The sequence below is a fragment of the Cavia porcellus genome, unplaced genomic scaffold (genome assembly GCF_034190915.1).
Source record: "Cavia porcellus strain 051 isolate PalLab524CR breed Dunkin Hartley unplaced genomic scaffold, mCavPor4.1 scaffold_1, whole genome shotgun sequence".
Lineage (NCBI taxonomy): Eukaryota > Metazoa > Chordata > Mammalia > Rodentia > Caviidae > Cavia > Cavia porcellus.
The window spans coordinates 80984189-81011036 of record NW_026947484.1 but is presented as its reverse complement, the minus strand read 5'-3'; the positions used below and the strand labels follow the sequence as shown (position 1 = coordinate 81011036).

General features: G+C 35.3%; 1 protein-coding gene across 1 annotated transcript in view; it reads left to right on the top strand.

The window, feature by feature from the left end:
* The first annotated feature begins 606 nt into the window (after nucleotides 1-606).
* The window catches only part of Insl6 (insulin like 6), a 29201-nt gene continuing 2959 nt past the window's right edge, over nucleotides 607-26848 (top strand). Inside the window, exons 1-4 of the mRNA XM_063245661.1 lie at nucleotides 607-817; nucleotides 2669-2753; nucleotides 18890-19112; nucleotides 19279-19783. Of these exons, the coding sequence (XP_063101731.1) occupies nucleotides 607-817; nucleotides 2669-2753; nucleotides 18890-19112; nucleotides 19279-19783 (1024 nt within the window). The remainder of the gene's footprint in view (nucleotides 818-2668; nucleotides 2754-18889; nucleotides 19113-19278; nucleotides 19784-26848) is intronic.

Sequence of the window (26848 nt, the reverse complement as noted above, 5' to 3'; positions counted from 1 at the left end):
AATAATGTTATTTTAATACTGTCCACAGGATTGTTTTTCTTTCTTTGGTGAAGAATTGACCCATCCACAAATTAGGGTACCATAGATGAATACACAATGCATTAGAGAAATCAATCTAGTTATAATCTTTTAAAGGTTTGAATAAATACAAACAAATTTGTGGGATTTAGGAAGACTATCAGAAAGCTTTATAGCACATGTTAACTGAGATAATCTGTAACTGATGAACTTACAAGTCAGTTTTATTTCTGTTTTACCAATATTTTCCGTAATGATCAAGACAAGAGAAAAGGAAATTAAAAAAAGAAAATCAAAAATAAAACAGATTAGAAGAACTTCTAAGCATGATGGGACATGGGAGGGAAGTAGAGAGAATGAACCAGAGCCATGGAAAAAATTTCTTGTTGGTATTTGGGAAAGGGGTGGAGCTGAGACCACAGACTTATGAGCTGAATAATAGCTTAAGGGGAATAAAAGCCTGATGTAACATGCAGAATGCAACCTGTTAAGAGTAAGTACACTGGCAAAGAACTACAGGGAACAATAAGTGGGAGTAGTATCTAGAAAAAGGCTGGAACACCCAGTGCAACAGAAGCAAAGTCCAGGATGTCCAGTCTGCTCTGGTCCCACCTGCCAGTGGTCTGGTTAATGTTGAGTCATCTCCTCAGAGAAAGCTCCACTGAATGGACAAATGATGAAAAAATTAAGTTATGTGGCAATGAATTTGATGAGGCTCTTATGACCTTATGCTTGGAACCTGAAAAGAAAATCTCCAAAGTCCAAGTGGACCAGCTAGAAGAATCTGGATCACTCACAAGTAAGAGCCCCCACAAACTGCTTTTCTGTGTGCCCCATTTATGGTCCTCAGGGTGAACAATGAGAACACAGAAAGGCTGGCACAACCCCACTGGAGACTATATTGGCTGCAGGTCCTGAGCCTACTGTATGTTGTAGCTAGTGCCTAACTTTGACCTTTTTCTTTGTAGCTTGCTTGTATACAAAGCATCTGACTTGGAATCTCCCAAGAGGGAGGCAAAAATGGGGCAAAAGTTGCTTGCTCGGTTCCCTTCCTTCTTAGAACTCACAGTAACACAGTAGACGTAAGGCAGGAGCCACAGAGGAAACAGCCTCCTAAGGCCTGCGATAGGTAGAGTACATCCCTGTGTTCCTTTAGAAAATTGGGGCAATGACACAGTAGGCCAGCTGTTTCCAGAAACCCAAAAGGGTTATCTCCTACTGACAGGAAAGGAATCAGTCAAGCGGTGGAAGAGTTACCATGCTTGTTTGTGCACTGAAGAGCAAGGAACGGCATCCTCCGTCTTCTGTTGAGGTCACAGAATGGGTGACAAGAAAGGTCTTGAATTGAATGATTCTTCCTTGTCAATATTCTGGTCTGTGGTCTATACCATGGAGAACATATTTTTTCTTTTTCTTTTCTTTTCTTTTTTTTTTTTAATGCAACCTAAGGAAGTATCACTGCTTCCCAAATCTTTGAATTAGGTGTTGTAGCTCCACTGAGAGAAAGTACAGCAGAGAAAGGAAAGTATCTGTGTAATTTAAACACTGAAAGGGACAAATTTGCTCTTTAGATTATCATTGCTGAAAATTTGATTAACACTTTCAAGCCTTTGAAGGTTTATCTCTTTTTTCTTTAAGTGTAAACTCAAAACCAAGGACATCCCAGTTCCAGAAGACTTTCTAACTTCTTACATTTTTAAAGAGTATTCCTGAACTATAAGCTACCTTAGAACTAGCAAGAGTGGCTTTCAAGATAGAGGCTATTCTGTTCAGTCTAGTGGATCATGTTAAATTCTAAAAAGCCACAGCAAGTTACCAATCATCGTTTCCCTTTAATAAAAATGACACAGGTTCTGCATTAATGTGTGAATTCAGAACCACATTTTAAAAACTATATGCAAACTCTACATTAAACCACTAACTTAACACTATGTAAATCCATTTTATGGAAATTACGGCAAGATTTCAAAGTTGTTTCTTTTTTTTGACACTGTGGCCAAAGTTTGATTTTACTATAAAATGAAGGAAGAATACAATGAAGAAATTTTCTAATGGAAATTAAAGAACATATTATACTATTGTTTTGGTTTAAATTTCACCTTTTGTGAGTAAATTAATTAAAATGCTCATAAAACCTGAAAAATGTTGATAAATATAATAAAAATGAAACATACTTATGGATATCTAAAGTAATATCTAGTATAGGTATGAATATGCATGTATATATATTTAGATATATGACTATATAGATTTTTACAATGGGAAATATATTTAGGAATATAACTATATAAATTTTATAATGGAAAATCCGTGGTTATACATTTCCTGATTCTCTTCAGGGCTTGTTTAAATTGAAAGTTATCAATCCAAATAATGTCAAAGAGAGTCAAAAGTAAGTACTTAAAAGGTGATGGGAACAGTTCACAGAAGAGACAGAGAAGTAATCATACCATTGGTTAATAATGCAGCACCTCAAGTTGACCAACTCTAAATCATGTATGTTGTCTACCTGTAAAGAATCTTGCTAGTTCTGTTTGTTTAAAAATCTTGAGGTAAAGGTTATATTTTGGAGTAGGCAAAATTTTATAATTTTCAGATTCTCTTTGATATGAATACTTCCCACATTTTTCTTTTTTTTTAAACATAACAGAAACAGTATCATCCTCTATTGACGAAGATGCAGGAATCTTTGATAGAGTGTCAGAATTCATTCCTAATATGCCAAAGGCCGTAATGTATGAAGGACAGTCACCATTCAAGAAGGACCTCCTTTCCCAGCCAAAGAGAAGTATACGTGATACCATTAAATTATGTTGTGAAGAAGGCTGTAATAAAAAAACTCTTCTTGAAGCATGTATTATATAGTGATTATGGACTTCTTAACTAACTTCATGTGTATTCTCTAGCACATTCAATGATGTTCTGTTTAGTGGCCACTGGTTATTATGAAAGCATATGAAATTCTCATTATTATTTGCATTTCCATTTATTCTATAATATCTTAACTGTACTCTAAAAAATTCTTTTTCTGCTGGAATCACTTTGTCTTTCTTACTAAATAGTAATATTGTTTAATTTTGTTAACTTTATAATGATATTAAAACCTTTATCTCTTTAACTAACAAAATACCAGATACATAAAAAAGTGATTACGTTTGTATGACTTTGTCAACGTAAGCCATATGGATAAAAAATTGCTACTACTGTAATTTTCTACTTTCAATGAATTGGGTTTTGGGAAGAGTGATACTGAAATATTATTCAAAAACATTCTGAGTAAAAAATAAGTAAATCTGAATTTTGAGGTCTAAATGAACCAATGGTTTTTCAAAGAAAGCTGCTTCTATGCTTCTAAAAGAGTCAATAAATGGTTTTACATGATGCAAACATACAGGTTACAGAATAAATAACAATAAAAAAGGAATTAAGTTTGGTAAAGAAAGGTATTCAGATTTACCATTTTAGGATTTATGGAACATCTATCTATGTAAGCAAAATACATTGGGAAATTACAGGAATATTTATCACAATGGTAAATCAGCATGATACAATCTTAAAATTTTATCATTCTCTTCAATCTCTATACCCATACATTCTTAGCCAGCACTTATACAGCAGATGCATTTATAACAATTTAGTCTCCTCCATTAAATTCTGTAAACAGAACTATAGGAAAATGAACCCAGCAGTTCTTATGTCTCAAATCTCAACACATGGCCAATCATAATCAAGAGTCACGATGTCTTCCCCTCAACTTTTCTAGTCACTGAAAAATAAGAAATTAACAGATACAACTGCTTCCAGGATGCTTCCAACATACTTTCATCATGGAATCTTGGCTGCTGCTGTAACTTATTTATACACAGCATTCTAATCAACTGATTCCAGAACTCGTTCTACAGTTTCTTTTCCAATCCTAGTTCTCACCTCATACTTAATAATATTGAGGTGATTCACTCTCATCCAGTGACTCAATTACTTTCATATTCATTATTATACATCACTATTCCTCTAATTTATATGAAAAATGCTACCAAAAGATCAACACTCTGCCTAAGACTTGTGATCTGTATTTTTCTTTTTCCTAACAGACTGATTATGTTCAACATACATGAAGAATCTCAAAGAATGTTCTCTGGTGTACAAGAAATAATCATTTTCTTCTTTTAGCAAATAAACAAATGAAAATTCTGCTGTGTAAAAATCAGCATCAGATATTATTCCCACTAAGATGTGCACTAAACCTGGATCTTAGCATCCTAGCACCAAGACCTTGGACTCCACTGCCCTCAATGGCACTCACAGTAATTCTGTTTGCCAAAATTGGTATCTTTTTCTTTGGACATAATACCGTCTTCCATCCTAAGGTCTTTTAATTCTCCAAGGTGTGGCTACTGAGCAAGGCACAGCAAAACCTCTCTTTCTAGCTTAGATATTGCCAAAGGCATCTGCAGAACCTTTCTCCATCATCAGGCATTTACCAAAAAAAAAAAGGGGGGGAAGTGCAAGTTTATGCATCTCTTGCTTAGAACCCTTCAAAAGCCCAGGAGGTCCAGCAGGCCCAGGCTGACTGCTTGAAGGGAATAGGAGAGTGGGGATTTAAAGCAGAATACTAAAATACAGTGACACTACCTCAGGAGCAGCAGCTAGTACGTAAAATATTTTAAAATGCACATCAACTGCTAATCTAGACTTGTTGTTTTCACTGAATTTTTTTTTATTTCCTATTTTTTTTCCTAAATAAACCTACTGCTCTATAATCTTCTCCTAGCAAATGAAACAGACTTAAAAAAAAAAAAAACTTCATATCTTTCGTGACCTAGGGCCTCCCACTAGTCTCCATCTTCTAAAAGGTTCTACCACTTCCCAATACCAGCAAACTGTGGACCAACTCTTTTAATTATAATCAACTATTGTGGGACACACATCATGCTCAAATCATGGCAGAATGCAAGCAATAATTTACTCTAGTTTAGTATCATAACCACGGGCATTAAAAAAGGACTGAGAAAGTAGTTGTGTTGGGAGGAGTGAGTACGTTTATGATGGAATACCTAACACAAACATCTTAGCCTCTTTTCCTCTGGAGTTCTAATACAGAACCCATACCTGCCTCTTGCTCCCCAAATTTCTAATCTACAGTGCTCCTCTGTAGTCATTTTTTCACTCACACAGAGTGCAACAAATTCCTTCCTCAAAGAGATTGTTTACCCTACAACTGGTTCCTCATGGCTTTCCTTTTTCTCTGTGACACAGGAATTTTAATCATAGAGGCTTTGACTTTCCTTCTACTAACCTGAGCACTCAGTAAATATTTTCAAACTCTGTAGTCAGTCTACCATTTCACCTTCCCTTTATCCCCCAAATACATCACTGTTAGGTGGAATTTCCTTTAGTAGCATGTATTGAATAGCTATTATGTTATCTGCAAATGGTCCCCACAGTCAACTCACAGATCATAGTCTAATGTGTGAAGTCAGCAAGTAAAATGAAAAATAAATGCTGTACTATCAGTAGAAGATCACTGACAATATAATAAAGCCAAAGAAATGGCACTTATTTAATGCCAACATGAAAAGGAAGAAACAATGTAAGAAAAAAGCCTGCAAAACTTCCCAAGTGGAAGCAATGTTTGATTTACACCATGAAACACATTTAAAGAAATTAATGGGCAGACTCAGAAAAAGCACAGAGGACAAAGCACAGTATTATGGAACTGCCCAGAAGTCAGCAGGATAGGAAAGCAAGTAATAGAGGGGAAATTGGCAAGAAGTTGTAAGAGATGAAGACAGAGAGATAGAATCTTCCGTTATTCATTTCAAGCAGGGAATGGAGTTTAAATTTTATCCTGAAGTACTGGGGTACCAGTCATGATCATGATTTGTCTCATAAATAACACTAGCATGACAGGAGAATCTTGGGACTATATGGCATGAACTCTCAGGATTCAGAATATATTGCACTGTCTGCCATAAATTTCTTAGCTTCCCCAAGCTATTCGACATTGTTGAAAATAAAGAAGACACAATATGCTTTACTGACATTAACAATGATCACCCGATAAATTTTTTGGCAGGACAGAGAATTCTGCTTGTTCATTCAGCAAACAATGATTCAGTTCCTCTTACACCACAAGTAGTGTTCTGGGTTTTCAGGAGTGAAAAAACAAATACAATGCTCACACGGACTTCTAACTAGCCACATGATCTTCTCAGCTTTCCTTTGTCAGTGCACTCTGTAAATAATTCTCATAAAAACAAGATGTGAAGAAATAAAGTAGTAAAGAAAGGTCTATAATCTTATACAATATATAAGATTTTTTTTTGTACCAGGGATTGAACTTGTAGATGCGCTTGTGCCACTGAGCTAAAATCCCAGTGCTATGTAAGATTTTTTTTTAAGATTTTCTTGATTTTGGTTTTGGTTTTATTTTGCAAGCAGTAGCATCAGTTGAACCAAGGATTTTATGTGAGTTAAGCAAGGAGTCTGCCACTGAGCTCTATCACCAGGCTGGAATATAAGGTTTTAAACTGCTTACCCAAGAATTGCCTAAAGTTCACTTCCAAGAGGATTTTTATAGGTTGACATTTTCCTTTAATTACAGTTTCATTTTTCTGTGTAAGTCAGCATTAAAATGAAAGTGAAAAGCAAACAGCTTGGAGTGGTTCTTAAGTCCCTGGGTTAGTTTCCTAGGAACAATGCAACCAAGAAGCTACCCTGGGTGGCTTAAAACAAGAAAAATAGGTTCTTGTTCTGGATGCTTAAAGTTGAAGTATACTCTTTGAGGAACACTTCTATCCTTTTCTTAACCTCTGATGAAACGCTAGGATTTCTTAGAGGCAGCCATACATTTTCAGAATTGTCTCCTTTGACATACAGTATTCTGTTCTTCTGTTTTTACATTGCCATTATGAATCGTTCTGTCTTTATATTGCCATTATGCATTTTTCCATTAATTTATGTCTTCTTTAGTATTTTTCAGCAATGAATGTTTTGGAGGTTTCTCCGTAAGCACATTATAAAGTTTTAAACTATTCTAGATTGTATTGAAAATGGCATTGTTCTTCCATTGAATTTTAATACTGATCCTACTGAACATAAGCCTCATCCATCCAACTCTAGTGTGACCTCATTTTAACTACTTACATCTGCAAAAACTTCATATATATAAATGTTCCATTCCATGATACAAGTGTTTTATAATCTGAGTACCTATTTAAGGACATAATTCAATCCATAACTGATCTTGAGGTGAAACCAATAGAGGGCAGCACAGGATGGTTAGAACACATTCATTAACTCTTTTTACCTCCTACTATTTGCAAAACTAAAAGGGGAAAAAAAGAAAAAGAAAAAAACACATCATACCCAAGACATACTATATCTCATAGTTTTGTCAACTACAGCTTTGTAGAAAGTTTTGAAATCACTTGTATCCTCCAACTTTAGTTATTTCTGTCATTGAACTCTTGGCTATGTGGGGAATCTTAACATTCATATTTATATTGGACAGAGTTTTCTGTTTTTTAAAAACATACTGCATAAAATCCTTTAGGATTTTGATGGGGATGACACTGACTTCTTTGAATAGTACTAATTTCTTATCACTATTAAGTCTGGCAGTTCAGGATAACTACATGTATGCAGAAAATTTTTCCATTAATTTATGTCTTTTTTAATATCTTTTGGCAATGCATGTTTTATAGGTTTCTCCTTAAATGTATTCCAAATTAAATTTTTTTACATTGTATTGAAAATGACATTGTTCTCATAATTTTGTTTTTGGTTATCCACCGACAATTTTTGCATGATGGTTTCTGTCTACTTTATAAAAACAGTTTACTAGTACTAACAGTTGTTTTCAAATCTTAAAATTTTTCTACATATAAGTTCATATCATCTGTAGGCAGAGAATATTTTCTATTTCCTTTCTGATTTTTATGCCATTTCCTTTTCTTTTTCTTACCTAATTCCTCTGGCTAGAACTTACAATAATATGCTGAATAGATGTGGTTTCAAAACAGCATTTTTTATTTGATCCTGCTCTGAGGATATATGAGCTTTTGGTCCTTCAGCACTGAGAGTGATATTAACTGAAAATTTTTATACTTAAAATCAAGCTTATATTTATTCATTTCTCATGAAAGTTTTTGGCATACTTCAGTAGCATTTAATAGTAACTAGCTATTCAGTAGAGTGAATTTGCCGTTCTATCCTATGTCACATTTAGTATTTTTCCAACTACCTCCTATCTTCTATGTATTTCTGTTTCTGCATTTGATTGCCAATAACAAAACACACACATCCAATCCATGTGACTGAGAGCATTTGAGAAAATTTTAAAATAAATTTTAAATTTGAGAGGTAATGTAGATTCATATAGGTGAAAGTAAAAAACCCTGCAGTGAGATACTAGGTTTCATTCAGTCTCCAATATTAATACCTTGGGAAACTATATGACAACTTGGATATTGACATCCATATAGTCAAGAGAATCTCTCCACCTCTATCTCCTCTTCTCCATATATTTCAACTCCTGGATCCTGCCTTACGCTTTGCAGTCATGGTGCCAAAATAGTAGAAAAGCTTAGCGAGTCATGTAGTAAATACCATAGGGAACAGACATTCACTTTTGGCTAATTCCCCTGTACCCAGGAAGAGAGACAAACACTGCATACAGGGGGATCTTGTACACTGAGGGTAGCACAACAGAAGACATTAAACACTGTAGGTCCTGAGACACTTGACACTTTGGAGCTAAAATTCCAGGGTTAAAGACACAGTTTAATGGGGAGACCCATTAAAAATAGGGTCTCCAGATGAATTTATCACCTTCTAGAAATCTTTAATGTCTGTATATTTACTAAAAATATTGACGGGGGACTTTGTGCCTATGAGGAATAGTGCTTACAAATTCATTACACAGAAGTCATGTCTTAATACCAAGTATATTATTATTTCAAAGATACAGCCGGGTCCCTCAAAAGCAAGAAACATCCTTATTTTAAATCAAGTTCATCTGTCATAAAAATCCAAATGTTCAATCTGTCTAATTGCGGTTATATATTAATAAGACAAAGTACGTCCATTGTGAGTCAAGTAGAAACTTCCAAGGCTTGTGTTTGTATCTTTACATGGTCAGTTTGAAAATTGACAGTTTCATGCCTTTTTATTTACCTGACATTAGGAGGCTATTATAGTGAGTCATTATGTTGGTTACCATGATAAAGATTTCATAGTCATTTTAAAGTCAGTAAGATTTAGCGTAGTTGATGCTATTATACCATTTTTTAATAAGGGCTTCCTTAGTAAAAGGGGTTAACTGTTGACACAAAATAGCCTTACTGTTTCAGAAAAATGAAAAGACAACATCAAGAATAATTTCCCATAATTTCAATGATCAATGGTGACTGATTTAGATATCAGTGAAGGTATATTCAAGATTAGAAACAAACATTGCATAATGAATTAATAACGACAAAATAACATCCTAACTTGTTGGACACAGCGAACTTTACAACAAATTTTAACAAAAGTTTCAAGTACAATTCCCCGGTGTTCTGGATGTTTCGGTGTCCTCAATGACTGCTCATCAGAAAGTATTGCTTTCAGCTCCTGTGATGATTCAGGAATGAATTTCACCAAAATATTTAAGGCTTCTGAATCTCTGTGGCTAAAGAATCCCGGGAATTCTATTATGTTTAAAAAAAAAAAAGTGGGAGAAGAAAAGATGTGAAAATATATTCATTTCAAGAAAATGGTTAGGTAAGTTTTAATGGTTTTTATATTGAAAAGCAAAAACATTTACTCAGTATAACAAAGTGTCAAAATAGTTCTTGACTATACCCCTTCTACTCTGGGTCTTTCAGCCCCTTTACTTCCTGCTCAGTTTCCTTGTTTTGCTCAGGGTGCCAAGTGCCTTCTTGATATGCCTGTTTCTTATTCCCTCAGCTTCCTTCTCCTTTGTGAGATTCCCAGAGAGATGCTTTCAGTAAAATCAACTCACAGAGGAAAAGTCCAAACCTTTTGGCCGTAGCCTTGCACAGTGGGAACTAGTAACAGGCAGCCAATGACATCTGTAGCAATACATTCAGAGTGGACTTCCAGATTTCTCTGCAGCTGGACAGCCATTAATGATCAGTATAGAAAGGCAAGAAAGTAGGGCAGGAGCCTTTACCTGACAGTTTTCTTTGTTGCAGTGCTGATTCATCCTGATCATTTGACCCTTCTATGGATAATATTATGCATTTTTTCTCAAGTTGATCCATCAATGGGTTGTTACATAACAACTGACGCAAATTTTCCAACAGGCCTGCAGTGGTCTCACCGGGCAACTGACTCAATAACAGCCAGACTCCTAGCAGGTAGGTTACAAACAGGCAGGGCATCTTGGACCTGTAGCTTGTGCCCTGGGCTTTTCTGCCTTACTCTGGGGATTGCTGCTGTTGTCTACAGATCTGACGTTGATTGATTGAGCACCTCAGGATTCAGGCCTCTTTATCGATTTGGTGTAATCAGGCTTTTATATCCCTTTATCTACTTGGTATAATCAGGCTTTTATATCCTTCCAACTATCAGATCCACCCCTTCCACACCCATTTCCACTGAATTTACTTTCTCAGCTCTTGTACACTCTCCCCAACTCACCTCACACATCCTGTGCCTCTTTACCCTCTCATTATTATTGTCCTTCATACTTAAGAATTTAATTGTCTTCTTTCCTTTCAATTTTTTTCTTTTTCTACACTACTTCAATGATTGTTGAAATATAGCACTTGCAATCTTTTTTAGTGTTTATTTTCAAAAGCATAGCACTGTGATTGCAGGAAATACAGTTAAAGTAAATATAACTCTTAATTTGTAAATCTACCACTACAGTTTATCTCAAACTTTTCCACTAACTCCCTCAAGTTTGTTTCTATTTGTTCTTCAAAGCAATAGAAGATTACATTTAGAGTGCCACAGTGCCTGGCATATTGATCCATGATATTTTGAAGAGCAGATTGAGTAACCTTCATAAACTATGGAAAACTAATGATGGCTAAAATAAGTCCTGTGAAAAGTAGAAAAATTCTTCGTAACATCATCTCATGCTCATATAATGATATCTAAAATTTACAATGTATTTTCCCTCTCATTTTTGTAATTCCATTCATTCTTAAATTTAAGGGGAACTCAAAGTCACTATTTACATTTATCCTCCAGAGATCTTGACAAGGATGAGAAAAAACACAGGCTCTTAGCATTGCTGGCAATTCCTGAGTAGCAAAAATTGTAGGTCTTACAGTGATAGGAAGTCAGAGTCTATCATATTCTACTCCTTTCTTCCTTTTGACTCCTCTGAACAATTAAATTATATTTGGTGTGGTTTTGTTTATTTTATTAATTACATGAATATTTTAGTTTAAGGCTACATTCTCTAGAGCCTAGAGAATATTTACATACATACACATTTGAACACACAAAACACAAAAGCAAAAAGTAGTAGCATCTAATAATTTATGAAAGGCCAAAAGGAATCATCATGGGAACAAGAGATGGAGGAATTCTTGGGCCTTAATCCACAGCCATTTCTGTAGGTCAGGTTTCCCCTGGAAATACTGTAGAAGAACAATTTAAAGGAAGAAAGTTTGTTTTGGCTCACAGTTTCAAAGTCTTCAATTCATGATTGGCCAGCTCCACTATTTTTAGGCTTAAGGCAAGGCAGAAACATCATGGCAGAAGGGCTTGGTACAGGAAAACTGTTCATCTCATGACAACCAGAAAGCAGAATGCATAAAAGAGTTTGTTCTGATGGGATCGGGGAAAAGGTCCAGTTCCCAAGGTCATGGTCCCCAATCACCTTTGAGAAGCTCCGCCTCTGAACACAGGAACCTTCTGAGTGACATCTGAGGTTCAAACTGAAACACCTCTCAAGGTAAAGTCGTATCATTTTCTCTATCCTCCAGTGTCAACAATGTATAGAATGTGCCCTCCCCTTGTGCCAGAGGTGGTGAACTTACGGCACGTGCGCTGCAGCTGGTTGTCTGTTATGAGTGAGAGCTCTAAAAGGTTTGCCATCACCGCTTGATGCCCTCACTCTTACCACAATAACTAGGTGCAATGTGACAGTAACAAAACACTATGTCTCCAAAGCCAAGAACAGACACAAACCCTTCTTACATATAAAAACTGAGGAAAATTAGTTTGTTTAAAAAAAACTCTTCCATACTTACAGTCCAGTGAGAAAGTACCAAACCACAGACAATTCCATAAAAAAAAGTCTCCTTTCTAGTTTGATTTTTCTGTCAAGAGTTCAATTCACTCATTCCCTTTCAGCGCTCTTATCCTCAAGTTGAAATTCTCTCCCCATTTCTTCCTCTTTCTCATTTAAAGCTTTTTTCTCTAAATTTAAGCTAGACTCTTTTTTGATTTTCACTGTTAGTAAGACAGATGTTTTCATGCTTCTGATGTCACAGAATATGCTGGCAACATTTTTCCCAAAATAATTAAAGCTATCAGGGTCAGTTTAATGTTTCATGCATTTTATTTGTGAGGGAAAAGTTTTACCATTTTAAAATAACACTGTTTATTTGATAATAGACCTTGCAGATAGCTATAAAATTATATATTGATATTTTATATGCAAATAGGATCATATGTTTATGGTCCCCATTTGTTTGTGTTCTAAGTCTAGCAGTCCATCTCTGTTGCTTCAGGGAGACTTGAGAACTTCACGTGAGTTAGGGAAGTTTTGAAATAAACTAGTAAATTCCCTTTGTTCCAAATAAAACGTATGATTTTACTTGTGTACAAATTGGAAGAGGGCCTTGACAGCATTCATCACATGCTGACTATCAGGTAACCCATCCAATAATACCTGCCTGGAGGTAGAGAGCAGATGGGATCAGTGCTTTTGGATGACCTCTGGATGGGACATACATAACAGCCTTGGGAACAAATGCCCCACTTTGGCTGCTCTGTCTTGTGCTCACAGCAAGGAAAACAAACTCAGAGTTTACAGTACCATGCAGGCAAGCACTAAGGTTTTGCCGTGGGGGCAAGTAGTGACTGTGAAGCCCTACGGCTCTAATAATGTGGTGCTAATACCTCAGGTACCATCAACAAAGAGGAACTCCTCAATCCCTGCTGCCTTCCCACCTAAGCAGCTGCCAAGGTCACTGGCTCCCTAAGTCTAACTCTAAGTCTGACTATGCACGATGTCACAACTTAATATGAGTACCACAAAGTGTGTGCTTCCCAACACTGCTTCTCCCTATGTAGCATTTGGCTCCACAATGCTGACTAGTCAGAGGCAAGTTGCTTCATGTTCCGTTTACCACTGCTGTGAGTGCCTTTGCTATTATTAGACCTGTACCCAATAAAGGATATCACTCCTAGTCTAAAAGTAGCCACATAGTGAGCTCCACATACCTACTGTTGTCTGTACCATACTTTTCTCAACTTCTAGAATATTGAGGCTCTTGTGTGGCCTCACAGAGACAGTGCCTCTCTATGCACTGCACTCAACTTCATTAGTAATACGTAAAGAAGCTTAAGAGAGAATACACTATCGTGCCCAGCTGGAAATAAAGTCAACACTGCATAACAAATCAACACCTCAAACACACTGTCAGGAGAAAGCCACTTATTAAAACTACTCTACTAAATTGGTAAAGATACTTGATTTACAAGATGAAAAAATATCAATATAGAAGAAGAAAAATGAAAATATGGTACCTCAAAATTAACATATGATTTAATGACAAATTCCAATGAAATTAATATGGATTAAATAGCCTACTAATGAATGTAACAGAATGATTATTTAAAAGCCTCAATTGAATCTAAGAGAGTACATGTAATCAGTTAAATGAAGTTAGGAAAATAATTCAAGATATGAAGGAGAAATACTACAAAAGGATAGATTTTCAAAAAAATTAGAAATCTTGGAAATAAAAACAACAAACAAAAAGAGACTACAAGAAGAACAATATCTGAACTTGAAGACAAAACAAAAAGAAGAAAAAAGGCAAAAATAAAAAAAGAATGGAGACCATTCATGGCCCTTAGAGCACCACTAAAGGAAAGAATATCCACATTTTTGGAATAGTCAAAGATGAGGAGATGAAAGTCAATAGAAAGATGAGGAGATCAAAGTTAATGGTATGGAAAGCCTATTCAATAAAATTGTAGCCAAAATTTTTTGTAATCTTGAGAAACACGTGGACATGCATGAACAGGAGGCATTTAGGAACCAAAATAGACATGACCAGATTCACCTCAGCACAGTATAGTCAAACTGTCAAAACATAGGACAAAGAAAGAACCTAAATTCTGAAGGAAAAAAAGTGCTGTCATATATAAGGGTATCCCCATTTGACTGATAGCAGGTCTCAGAAAAAAATCCTATAGGTCAAGACGAAACACCGTGATATATTCTAAGTCCTAAAACAAAATAACAGCCTGAGAATAATACTACATTTCAGAAACAAAGGAGCAATAAAGTCATTCCAGGATGAGCAAAAATTGAGAGAATTCATAACCATCCTTATGAAAGATGCTTGAGGAAGTTCTATATCCAGAAGTGAAAGAAAGATAACTATGATTATGACAGCCTGTCAAACTATAAATCCCTGTAGAAAAGTAGACTCACAAGAGAGAAACAGAAAACAGTTAAACAGTACCTATAAATAAACCATCAAGCCATAAAGATGAACAAGAGGAAGAATAAAGTATCTAAAACAAGAAGAAAATCAACAAAATGAAAGGAGTAAGTCCCTCCTGACCTATCAATAACTTCAAATGTAAATGAACTAAATTTTCCAATTAAATGATACAGATTGGCTGGATAGATTAAAAAAAAAAGCAAAGCTCAAAAGTATAGCGATGGAGAAACTCATCTCACCACTGAAAATAGAATAATACAAAAGGATGTAAAATGATATTCAAAGCAAATGGAAACCTAAAGTAACCAGGATTGACTATGCTTTGTATCAGACAAAATGGACTTTAAGATTTAAAACAAATGATAAAAGACAAAGACAGTCACTTTATCATGATTAAGGGCTCAACTAACCAGGAAGATATAAGTATTGTAAATCTATATGCCTTTAATGTCAGAGCACCCAAATTTATAAAACAGATATAAATCTAAAAGGAAAGGTACACCCCAAAATTATAATAGGGGTAGACTTAATATCCCGCTTTCATCAGTGGACGGATGAAAAAAATCAAAAAGAAAAATGTATCGAAGCCAAATTACACTATAGATCAAATGGATTTAATAGGCATTTACAGAACATCCCACCCAACAGCTGCAAAAACTCTTTTCATCAGGGCATGGAATTTTCTCAAATACTCCATACAGTTTTGCCACAAAAAAACCATAACAGATTCAACAAAACTGAAATATGTGATTTTTTTTATTACAAAGGAATATAATTACAAATTTGTAAGAAATTTTAGAAACTATAAAAACAAGACGACTTAAAAACATTTTTGAATGAACAAAGATTAATCAAAAATAAAAAGGGAAAATGTAAGAAGTCTTGTAATAAAACAAAATGCAAACGTAAAATACCAAAACTTAAAGGGACACAGTAAAAGCAATTCTCAGATAGAAGTTTACAGTACGAAGTAAGTACCTACATCAAAAATATAGAAAGATATCAAGTAAATAACCTACCAATGCATCTCAAGAACTTAAAAAGCAAGCGCAACCGCAAAATTAATGGAAAAAAAGGAAATACCAAAGATTCCACAGAAATAAGGAGGCTTTAAAAAAGCTATACAAAAAATCAGCAAAATAGAGAAGTAGGTTTTTAAAAGCAACAAAATGAACAACTTTTAGCTAGATCAACCACCAAAAAAAGAGGGAAGACACAAGTAAAAATCAGAGATAAAAAGGGACCCTTTACAACCAAATATTGGAAATACATAAGAGGATTATGAAAAACTACATCCTAGCAAATTGGAAAACCCAGAAGAACAGGACAAGTTCTTGGACACATATGATCTGCCAAAATTGAACCATAAGTACACAGAAACATGAACAAAACCATAAACAATGGGACTGAATCAGTAGCAAAGTCTTCTAAAAAAGAAAAGTCTAGGACCAGCTGGCTTCATGGTTAAATTTTACCAAACACAGAGAAGAATAAATACTAATTCTTTTAAAATCGATCCAAAGAATCAAAGGCAAGAGAGTCTTTCCAAATTCGTTCCATGAGACCAGTGTTATTGTATTTGTCACTTTTTTTCACTGGAACAAAATCTCTAACATCTATTGGCTCATGGTTTTAGTGGATTCAGTCCTGGTTATCTAGCTCTAATTTGAGTTCCAGAACTCTGTTTTTGTAATCAGGCATCTGTCCCTTAAAACTCGACTTTTTTTTTGTTGTTGTTGTTCCAGGAATCACACTCATAGCCTTGCATTTGCCAGGCAGGCACTGTGTCGCTGAGCCACAGCCTCAGTTCCAAACTACAATCTTAAAGAGCTTCTTAATCTCTCTACGTCTGAGTGCCCTCATTTACAAAATGAGCATAAATAGAGTACTAATTCATATGATTTCTAAAAGGCTTAAATGAAATAAAACATGGATAAGCACTCAGAATCACGCCTGGCATGCTGTAGTCACTCAACAAATGATGTTATCATTCTCTCAGGATACATTATTAATAACTACCATTTATAAGCACTGAGAATAGAGAATTAAAATGAACAATTCTATTGTGTAGAAGGCAAACAATAAATTGGACTGAAAGTAAAAGAGGGGATCACCCATATTGGAAGCAAACATTTATAATTAATTATATCCCAAATTTATATTGCTAAACCAAAAATGTAAAGGACTAAACCATAAATATCATGGTACCTACATCAATTTATCAACAACATACAAAACTAGAATAACTTGAAAAACAAACGTTCTTGCAAGACTCTTAATCCTTTAGATTTTATCTTGCCTAAATTAAATGCCACTTATAAATAAACAAATGTGGTGTATTGGGCAGCTCCATTTTATAACAATGTTCTGGAATAAGTATATAAAACAGGATACTAATATGTGAGGTACTCAATGGCATCATAATAACTGTATTGACTCAAAATATTTCATTTCACCACTAGGGAGAACCAAAAAGGTGGCTACAGCCCCACCATGTGAGCCAGAACAGGATAACAATATACAATATAGTAATTATTGTAATTTCCTGCTGTCTTATCATTGTTGTTTTGCTTTATTGTTCTATCTTACTATCTTCAAAATTAAAAAATTTTATTTCAATAGTAATTTGGTTTGATAAATCCTTTGAATCTTGTGAAAAACAAATATTAACAGTTAAGAATGTATTCATTCATACAACAAATATTTGTTAAAGGTCTAATTAGTAAAGACTGTCCTACATAACAGGCAATAAATATGAACCAAAAATGGCCTCCCTTATTAACAGACTTAAAAGTGGTAAAAAAAAAAAAAGACAGATAATTACACAATTTTTAAAAAATTCACCATAGTGCAATAAAGAGCTAAAATTATGACAAGTATGAAATATAGTATAAAAGAAAAAGTAACAGATTTTCAGGAAGTTCATTCATTAATTCACCAAATACTATACAATTATATTAGCATGTCACTGATTTGTCATTATATTATTAACATTAAGTTAATTAAGAACCTATTGCTGGGTATGGTGACACACACCTGTGATCCCAGCGCTTGGGAGACTGAGGCAACAGAATCATGAGTTTGAGGCCAGCCTGAAATGTATAGCAAGACCCTTTCTCCAAACCAACAACAGCAACAACAATAAATCCTACTGAATGCCAAGCACTGTTTAGGCACAGAGGATAGCCAGGTAAATAAAACATAAAGATTCCTACCTGGAAGGCATATACCATCACACAGCAGGTGACAGTAAATACTTAAAATACACAGTATGTCAATTTATAATGAATGCTACAGGGGAAATACAAAGCAGGATGCGGCTATAAAGACTACAAATAGAATGGGGGTTTCAATCAGATCACCAAGTTCTGATACATATCACTTCAGAATTTGTTTTAATCTTTCTCTAAATATGATGGATATTTTCCTTCCGCACAGGGCCTCCCTGATAAAGTTCCAACTAGGACACACTTAAGATATTAGTTGTTAGGAACATGATGAAATTATGCTAATTTATATTATTTCAAATTTTCAAAAAACCTGATGGTCAATTAATCTAACAGCATTCATGGATGCCACTGGGAAGCAGGGGACAACTATGGGAATGGAAAATGGAAAAAAAAATGTAAACTCAGAAAATAGGAAAGAGGGAAAATACTGTAAAAGGAAGTGAGATCAACAACTAACTGGAGCGTATCTCAGGCTTTGCTATACTAAAGGTAACTGGTTCTAAGATCACCCCAATTACTCCCTTCTGGGTTGATGGTACAAATTTCTTTTAAAAAAGTGTTTCTAAAAAAACACTGTACAATAAAATAAAATTTCATTGAAAATAATTAAGCAGCCCATATTAACTGTGCTTCACTTTCCTGAGTCTTCTCACATGAGCAAAATTAATCCGTTTAAACTTGTGCTTTATGCTGCTTCTCTTACAAAGCAAACGGTTACAATTCAGCAACAAACCTGCATCGCAAATAATAAGTAGGTGGGGGGGGTTAGAAAAAAAATAAACTTCTGGGGGCTGGGGATTTAGCTCAGCGGCATAAACATCTGCCTTGCAAGCAGGCGGTCATGAGTTCGATCCCTGGTATCGACTGCAACCCTGAATTCTTTCTTCTGAAAACTGTGGCTAAGGCTTACTTCCCTTGCAAAACCAACAGGAATTTTCAATAGTAGCTCTGAGTTGACTTTAAAACATTACATACGCATACTCTACTACACAGACGTTTCAAACACGTGCTTGATGGCCAACCACACATAAAACAGAAGGTAGAGTGCAATGGAAAGCAAGAACCACTACACCTTGTCCCCGCGAAGCTCAGATCCCAGGAAAGGGGTTGTCAAACAAGAGCAGAAACCAGCACACAGCGACTCCCCGCCAGCCGGAAGAGCCGGAGGAGAGGTTTCGCGGAGCTACCGCGTGCTTCGCTAACAACCAGGCTGAAGGTGGGAAATGCTTTTCCAGCACCGTCTTTCAGGCGACGTCTTTCAGGGAGACTTTACTGGTTAACAGGAGTGCTGGGTTCTCACATTTCATGTGGAGACTTCCAAATAGGGAGACAACAAAAAGGAATCAATCCTGGGATAAAAGGTAGTTTTGACTTTTTAAAAGCCAAAGCCTGCTACCTCCGACTTCCGGAGAGCGGAGGGAGAGCGGAGGGAGACCGGAAGCGCAGGCCCAGGAACTCAGTGCGCTGTTAAGGTCTGCGCAGCTTCCGCAGCCGCCGGTAGGGGGCGCGGGCGGGGCCGGGTGGGCTCGGCCGGGAGAGGCTGGGGCGGTTGTGGATCCCAGGCCTGCTGGGGGCGCAGGATGAAGGTGCTCTTCTGTTTCAGTTCGCTGTGGCTCGGGCTCCTGTTGATTTGCTTGTCGCAAGAGCTGGACCAGCTGGACGAGCTGAACATAGGGATCAGTATAGCCAGGAAGCTGTGCGGCAGCAATCTGCAGAAAGCAATAGTAAAGCTCTGTGGCGATACTGACTGGAGCCACTTCCAGTTGGAAGAAATCCCTTTGGTACAGTTGGTTCCCCAGGCCACTGGGAAGACTGAAGCCCTTGACACCGACCAGTTTGGAAGTTCCGAAATGCCTTTCCCGGTGTGGGGCGCAGTCACAAACCCAGGTAATAATCTATGTATTTCTTCTCAGATTTGCTATGTCAGACAGTGAGCAGTGGGATATGGAATTTATGCCTAGTTTGTAGATAAATAAGAATAATTAAAAACTAGTATATTGAGTATATACAAAATGAGGATATACCACGAAGCTTTTTTCCTTAAACTTAGAGGAAATATGTGTGCACGTATGATTGTGGAGACTTCCAGGTGCGGTGGCTCACAGCCGTAATCCTAGCACTAGGAAGGATGAGGTGTAGGAGGATCGTTGTGAATTCGAGATCAGCCAGGGCAACAAAGTGACCTCAAAGCCAGCCTGAAATGTATAGTAAGACCCTGTCTCAAAAAGACAACAAACAAACAAACAAAACAAATGTCATACCTTTCCTAGCTTCCCCGTTGTGGAGTGCTCTTATGTGGCAAATTTTTTGTCCTTGAAAACCTAATTTAGGTATCATTTTCCCAGTGAAGTCATCATTGATCTTTTCATAGGCAACTTTTGAAGTCTGCTTTCTACATAGTATATAGCATATGAAGCTTTTTTTTTTTTGGACTGTCATCAGGACCGGCTATGTAATTGGCCTAACCCAACCTAGGGCAAGACAAAAATATATAGTCCTTGTTCTAAAAGTAAAAAAGGGATAAATGTACAAAAATGGGTCTAATTCAGTAGGTCTGGTGTGGGGTCTGAAATTCTACCTTTGTAACAACTTGGTGATGCTCGTGCAAGATGGTGGACAACATCTTTGAGTTACAAGATTTAATTCGTTTTCTCTGCTTTTTTTTATTTTCTCCAATCATTTAAGGTTATCTTCGTAATTGGTATAATATTTTAGGCATCTTATTAGACTCCATATATGGCATAGAATTCAAAGAGAAAGTTTTACCTTTACCAGTAACATGTTTTTGGAATTTTCTGCACTAGAAACCTCAGAAATGTCAGTCAAAACCTGCCCTGACAGACAAGGAGTAGTACTTTCTGCTTTATGCTAAAAAATTTCTCTCATATCTAATTTCGCTTTCTCACCACCTATGCTACAGTCAAACTTTTACCTTCAGAATTAAAAACTTGAATTTACTATTAAAGAGTTTGAAATCTTTTTTCCCAATAAAGTTTTCTTTAAAAAAAATGAAGATAGTTTTCTTAATAAAAAATGTTCAACTTGAAAACTCAGAGCTCATTAAGGACCTCTTTGTTTTGGGTGCTATTTACGTTCTCCTGGAGGAATAAATATCATTAGTTCAGTAAGAGGGAATCTGCAAAGAAACACAATTTTCAGGAAATAAAAATATATCCGATATTATATAACTGTTATTCTGTTAATATGGAAACTATGAAAGAATAATTTGAAGTGGAAATATCATATACCACAGTTGCTTTGAAATGTGTGAAAGAAAAATGGGTTTGTTATAAATGAATTCATGTTAAAATTTTGAAATTATTAGTCTATACAAGAAGATGGCATTTATTCTGTTCTGTTAATTTTCAGTGAATAACTTAGATGTTTCAGAGAGGTATTTCTAATACAGGAAGTATAACTATGCCATTTATTGTACATATGGTATGACTATAAAATTAATTTTTATTTAGCTTTTGCTAGCAGGAGGTGGTGCTGTGTTAAATTCATCAGTTTATTCACAGTTTTAATCTTCTGATGTTCTATCTGACACAGTTTCATACACTGACATTAAAGTGTTTTTTTTCAGTACTGGTCATATATAACTTGAATTTTAAATTACTGTGCTTCTTGTTAGGGAATCCTGATGGTGGAGGCCGTGTCTCCAGCTCCTATGCCAGAAAGTTGAATCATGAAGCAGACAATATATTTCTAAATTGTGTCCAAGTGTTTCCTTAATATGATCTTGGTATTTTGTGAAATCATTAATGTTTCAATACCATTTTCATAATCTACAACCTCTTTTGCAGTTAGGTTGATTCTATTCTCCTATTTTAGGTTTTATTCACCTATGCATGGCTTTTTGTTTGTTCATTTTTAGATACCATCTAGGCCCCTATCTTTATATATTAATTATACAAAATTTGAGTGCCTATTATGCACTAGGTATTTTCTTGGTGCTTGAGGTATAAGAGTTAAGGGTGAAGGCTCTTACCATGGTGAAGTTTACAGAATAATAAAGACAGAAAATATAAATTATATAGCATATTAGACCATGATTGTCCCCCTATTCCTTTTTTTCTACTTATGTTCTTTTTGTCTCATAGGCAGTTATTCCAATGTGTTTGTTTTTATACGTTTTAAAAAATTACACATTGCTTCTTGTGCATGTGTTTTTAAACATATAAATAGTATTTGAGATTTGTCTTTCATTATCATGTGAAGATTTAATCCATTCCAATTGCTCCATAGTACTTATGTGAATTCCCCACATTTTGCTCATTCTTTCAATGATAAACACTTAACATACAGAACCTTCAGCTCTTCACACTATAAGTAACACTGCAGTATGTGCTACCTTATAGGCCTATGTGAAAATTTTGCTGAAATGTACAAATATGTCTAGATGTGGAGTTGCTGTATCATGAGATACATGTATGCTTAAGTTGTTTAAGGCATGTTTGGTTATTCTTGTGAATAGCTACATCAATCTGTACTTGTAGCACAAGTCCTATGTACTCATGCTAGCAGCTCACATTATAGTTTTTTTTTTAACTTTTGCCAATATAATATGCATGAAATGTCATCTCATTTTTGTCTTAACTTGCTTGGGGTCTGAGCATCATTTCACCTGCATGTTAACCCTTTTGAAAATGTCAAATATATTGTGACATTTTATTGAAATTATAGTAATTTTCCATGTATTTGTAAAAGTCAAATCAGATACAGTAGTAATCAGTTTTTGAGTTTAGATATCATAAATATATTTTCCTAATCTGCCATCAGTGTAAAAACTTAAGCTTTTATGTGATCAAGCATACTATTTTTCTTTATTGCTTCTACTTTTTAAATGTAATCAAACACACGGGAAATCTCTAAAAAGATAGTGAGTGAAACAAAAAAAAAAAAAAAAAAAAAAAAACAAACCAGCTCCATGAGGCTATAGAGGAAATCAAATTAGAAGTACTCTCCCATGTAAAGATAGAAATAACAACCTTAGTAAAGAAGTTGCTGAGCACATCTAAAGAAGAAATAGACAAAAAAGTACAGGAGCATGGGAAACTGATTGAAACCTTGAATGAACAATATAGAAAACAAGCAGAATTCATGAAACAAACTCAGAGAATCCAAGAAACAAAAAATTTCTATTCAAAGCTGGCAAAACTGTTTAAATGAAGCTGAGGATAGGATTTTGGACCTTGAAGATAGGATAGCAATTAGTGATCATGAAAGGATAAAACTTTTAAAAATAACAAAGCAGCATGAAATGACTATCCAGCAGCTTCAAGATGGTACCAAAAGCAACAATATAAAATTAATAGTCAATGCAAATGACATAACTAAAATATTCACAGAATAGCAGAAAATTTCCCAAAAATGGTGAAAAAATCTGATATGCAGATGAGTGAGACATATAGAATGCCAAACAGTTACAACCAACAGAAATGTATACCCACATGTATAATAATTAAGATCTCAGACATACAGCATAAAAACAGAATACTAAAAGCTGTTAAAAGACACAACTCACCTATCAAGGAAAGACCATCAGAATCACAGCAGACTTTTCAGCACAAACTCTCAAGTCAAGACAAGCTTGGTATGAGGTATTTCAAGCCCTAAAAGAAAAAAACTATCAACCCAGACTGATGTACCCAGAAAAACTTTCATTCAAATTTAATGGAGAAACAAGGTACTTCCATGACAAAGAACAGCTGAAGAAATTAACATCCACCAAACCAACCCTAGAAAGAGTATTGAAAGACATACTAGAGATAAAAGTGACTACAATCCCCAGAACAACAGAAAGAAACCACCAGGTAGGACAACCAATTAAATAAGGAGGAAAAGCAGAAAGCAAACAACTGGAACATAACATGGCAAAGTCGAGCCAGTACATATCAGTAATATCATAAATGAAAATGGCCTCAATTCACCTATCAAAAGAAACAGGTTTACAGAATGGATCAAGAAACGTAATCCCACAATGTGCTGTACATAAGAAACACATCTGACCCAAAAGGAAACTCATAAAAGTCAAAGGATGGAAAACAGTATTCCATGCAACAAGAATCCAGAAAAAAGCAGGGGTAACTATTCTAATTTGCAGACAATGTGAACTTCTAACCTAAAAGGATTAAAAGAGATAAAGAAGGTTACTACCTACTCATTAGTGGAAAAATTCAAGAGGAAGAACTAACAATTATAAATATATATGCACCAAATACAGGAGCACCCAACTACATAGACAGATACTAATGGACATGAAAAACCAAATACACAAGAACACAATTATAACAGGGGACCTTAACAGCCCATTGTCACAAAGAAATAGATCAACTAGACAAAAAGTCAGCAAAGAAATAATAGAACTAAATCATACCTGTGAGCAATTGGACTTAGTAGATGTTTACAGAATGTTCCACCCAACCACATCAGAATACACATTCTTCTCAGCTGCACATGGGATATTCTCCAAAATAGGCCACATATTATCCCATAAAACATTCTTAAGTAACTGCAAAGGTTGGAATTTTCCCATGCATATTATCTAACCACAGTGCACTGAAATTGGAAATTAATAGCAAAAGAAATTACAAGACTTGCATAAATACATGGAAATTAAATAACAAACTTTTGAACCACCAGTGGGCTACAGACAAAATTAAATAAGAAATAAAGGAACACCTACAATTCAATGAAAATGCGGAAACAACATTCTGTAATCTGTGGGATGCAATGACAGTGATCTTAAGAGGGAAATATAAAGCAATAAATGGTCATATCAAGGAAACAGAATGAGCACAAATAACCTAATGCTTCATCTCAAGTTTCTAGAAAAAGAAGGGCAAGTCAAACTCAAAGCTCATATAACAGAGGAAATTGTAAAGATTAGAGCAGAAATCAATGCATTTATAATTAAAAAACAATACAAAGAATAAATGAATCAAAAAGCTGGGTTTTTTGAGAGAATAAATAAAATTGACAAACTTCTAGCTAACCTTATCAAGAAAAAGAAAGAAAAACCCAAATTCACACCATAAGGACTGAAAAGGGGGAAATTACTACAGATCCCATGGAAATTCAAAAGATCATGAACACATACTTTGAAATTTTCTACTCAGAGTGGAAAACACAGAGGAAAGAGACAGATTTCTAGAAACATATGAACTACCAAGGCTCAACCAAGATGATATAGCAGTTTTGAATAACCCAATATAAGCTGTTGAAATTAAGAACATAATTAAAAACTTCCCAACAGAGAAAAGCCCAGATCCCGATGGATTCATGGCTGAATTCTACAAGAAATTTAGAGAATATTTGACATCAAACTGCTTAGACTCTTCAATGAAATTGAAAGAGAAGCAATCCTCCCTAACTCATTCCTAGAGGCAAGTATTAGTCTCAAACCAAAATCAGAGAAAGACCCAAACAAAAAGGAGAACTATAGGCCATCTCACGAATGAACATTGATGCAAAGATTCTCAATAAAATACTAGGAAATAGAAAGCAGCAAATCATCAATAAGATTATACATCATGACCGAATGGGATTCATTCCAGGAAGGCAGAGATGGTTTAACATACACAAATCAACAAATGTAATACACCACATCACCAGAGCCAAAAACAAAAACCACATGGTCATCTCAATAGTTGCAAAAAACCTTTTGATAAAGTCCAACATACATTCATGATAAAAAACCCTTCAGAAATTCAGAATACATGGTGTCTATCTCAATCTTATAAAGGCCATCCGTGACAAACCAACAGCCAACATTATACTAAATGGACAAAAACTGAAAGCTTTCACTTTAAAATCAGGAACAAGACAAGGATGTCACTATCACCACTTCTATTCAATATAGTTCTAGAAACCCTAGCCAGGGCAATTGGACAAGAGAGCGAGAGAATAAAGGAATAAAGATAGGAAAGGAAGAAGTTATATTATCACTATTTTCAGATGACAAGATACTCTATATAGGAGACCCAAAAAACTCCATTAAAAGACTACCAGAAGTAATAAACAAATTCAGCAGTGTAGCTGGATACAAAGTTAACTCTCAAAAATCAATAGCATTCCTGTACACAAACAAAAAAATCCCTGAGACAGAAGTTACAGAAATATCACCTTTCACAGTAGCATCTAAAAAAATAAAAAAAACTCAGGAATCAACCTAACCAAGAATGTAAAAGACTTATGTGCTACAAATTATGCTATGCTAAAAAAGGAGATTGAAGAGGATATTAGAAAATGGAAGGATATTTCTTGCTCTTGGCTAGGAAGAACCAACATTGTGAAAATGGCCATACCCCCAAAACTCTTATACAGATTTAATGCAATCCCAATCAAAATACCATTAACATATCTCACAGATCTAGAGAATAACACTCCTAAAATTTATTTGAAAACAGAAGAAACCTAGAATAGCAAAGGCAATTCTGGACAACAAAGGCAAGGCAGGAGGCATCTCAATTCCTGACTTGAAACTACACTACAAAGCCATAGTGGTAAAATCAGCATGGTACTGGCAAAGAAATCAATAACTGGGATCTCATATTTTGAAGTTTTTGTACTTCAAAAGAAATTACCAACAGAGTGAAAAAAAACCCCACAGAATGGGAAATAATTTTAGCCAAAAATCCCTGAGACAAAGGATTTATATCCAGAACATATAAAGAATTGAAAAACATCAAGCCCTCCAAATTCAAAGACCTTATCCAAAAATGGGCATCTGAGATGAATACACATTTTGCAGATGAAAATATACAAATGGCAAATAAATACATGAAGAAATGTTCATCACTGGTTACTCAAGAAATGCAAATTAAAACAGCATTAAGATTTCATCTCACTGCAGACAGATGGCTGCCATCAAGAAATCAACTGATAACAGATATTGGCGAGGTTTCAGGGAAAAAGGAACACTGCTCCACTGTTGGTGGGAGTGTAGAT